At 33.3% G+C, this 1,509-nt stretch overlaps 1 protein-coding gene across 1 annotated transcript in view; it reads right to left on the bottom strand.

Moving 5' to 3' along the window:
* NAEGRDRAFT_54060 (uncharacterized protein) overlaps window positions 1-1,311 on the bottom strand; it is a gene marked incomplete at both ends in the record, with an annotated part of 9,596 nt that extends 8,285 nt beyond the window's left edge. Inside the window, one exon of the mRNA XM_002669543.1 lies at window positions 291-1,311. Within this exon, the coding sequence (XP_002669589.1) occupies window positions 291-1,311 (1,021 nt within the window). The remainder of the gene's footprint in view (window positions 1-290) is intronic.
* Between the last annotated feature and the right edge of the window lie 198 nt (window positions 1,312-1,509).

Genomic DNA, 1,509 nt, shown 5'->3' with positions numbered 1-1,509 from the left:
AGAGTGAATTTTCGGATGACTTTCCATTTGGTGAGTTTTAAAAGCAAATTCCTTTTGAATTTCTTCCTTACTCCAATAAGGGAGCCACTTGCTTGAATTTAAATCAACCTTAACTACCTCTTCACATTTCAAATCAAAATAGAATAGACATGACTTTAAATCTTCACTCCACAATATTGTTGCGTCTCCATTTTTTCCATAATAAGAAGTTGCTGATTTCTGATACTTTCCTTCGTGAATATTAGAAAGGGAAAAACAAACCAACAAGAAAGCCAATGACCTTGACTTACACAACCCACTGTTTGTTTCCTTGTCATTTTGCAAATCTTCTGATAGGTAGTTACATCCATGACGAATTGCATTTAGAGCAATTTCTCTATCATTTCGCAAATATTTTGGAATATATTGAATCAAATAACCATTAATCCTAGTTAACTTCCTAATAAAATCAATATTGTTCCTTAATCTTTCAGACACGTACTCGAAAGATGAAGCATTCTCTGAGAATGCAATTGCTTGCACTATTTCCTCCTCATCTCTGTATTCTTCTGGAACATATTTCAGAGGATGAGTATCATATCTGCAAGCTTCATAAACTATTTCTCTATCTAATTCTGATTCATTGATATTTCTTAAGCTCAATCCGTTTCGTACTGCAATGATTAACAATTCTCTGTCTTGTTGGAGAGAATGACTGGCGTATTTCAAGTTATTTCCATCTAATTGGACAGCCTCTAATACTATGTCTCTGTCTTGTTTGTATTCTTGTGGTATTTCTTCAATACTTCCAATTCTTCTTACGTATTCTAATATTAAATCTCTATCTTCCTTCAGACTATATCCCAAAAAGTCAGATATATTTGACATTGAATTTCTAATTGCTTTTACAACAAAGTCTCTCGAATTTTTCCAAGATTCAGGAGCATACTCAAAGTAGCATCCGTCTCTACCTATTAAAAACTCTAGTATCTCCTTATCTGTTTTTAATTCTTCTGATGCATAATTATAATTACCAGTATCATATAAAAGTGCTTCCTGTAACAATGACTTATCATTTTGCAATTCCGCTGATGCAAACTTTAGAGCTCCGTAATGTTCTTTTATCGCCAACCTGATTATTTCTCGGTCATTTCTTAACTCGTCGTTCAACGATTCTAAAATTTTACGATCTTGTAATATATAGTCCAATACTAGTTGTCTACTGTTTTTTAGTTCGCCCTTGCAATGTTCTAAGCATACAGGATCTATTCTAATAATTCTCAACTGTCTTTCCTCATTAAGAGAATTGAAATAATCTTTAGAAGTCCACATTGCTGAACTATACTGACATTGAATATCAATTAGTTCATCAACAAAATCACTATGATTAACTAGAGACGAACCACCATAATCAAGAAAGCTTAATGAATTACCTGCTCCTGAAATGCATTCTAGAACGAATTCACGGTCATGAATTAATTCTCGAGCGATTCTACTGGAGAATGCGCTAGAATTAACAGAAGAACCAAG

This window comes from Naegleria gruberi (assembly GCF_000004985.1).
Source record: "Naegleria gruberi genomic scaffold NAEGRscaffold_80, whole genome shotgun sequence".
In the NCBI taxonomy this organism is placed as follows: Eukaryota; Heterolobosea; class Eutetramitea; order Acrasida; family Naegleriidae; genus Naegleria; species Naegleria gruberi.
The sequence above is the reverse complement of the archived record's forward strand: the minus strand, read 5'-3'. Positions and strand labels throughout refer to the sequence as shown.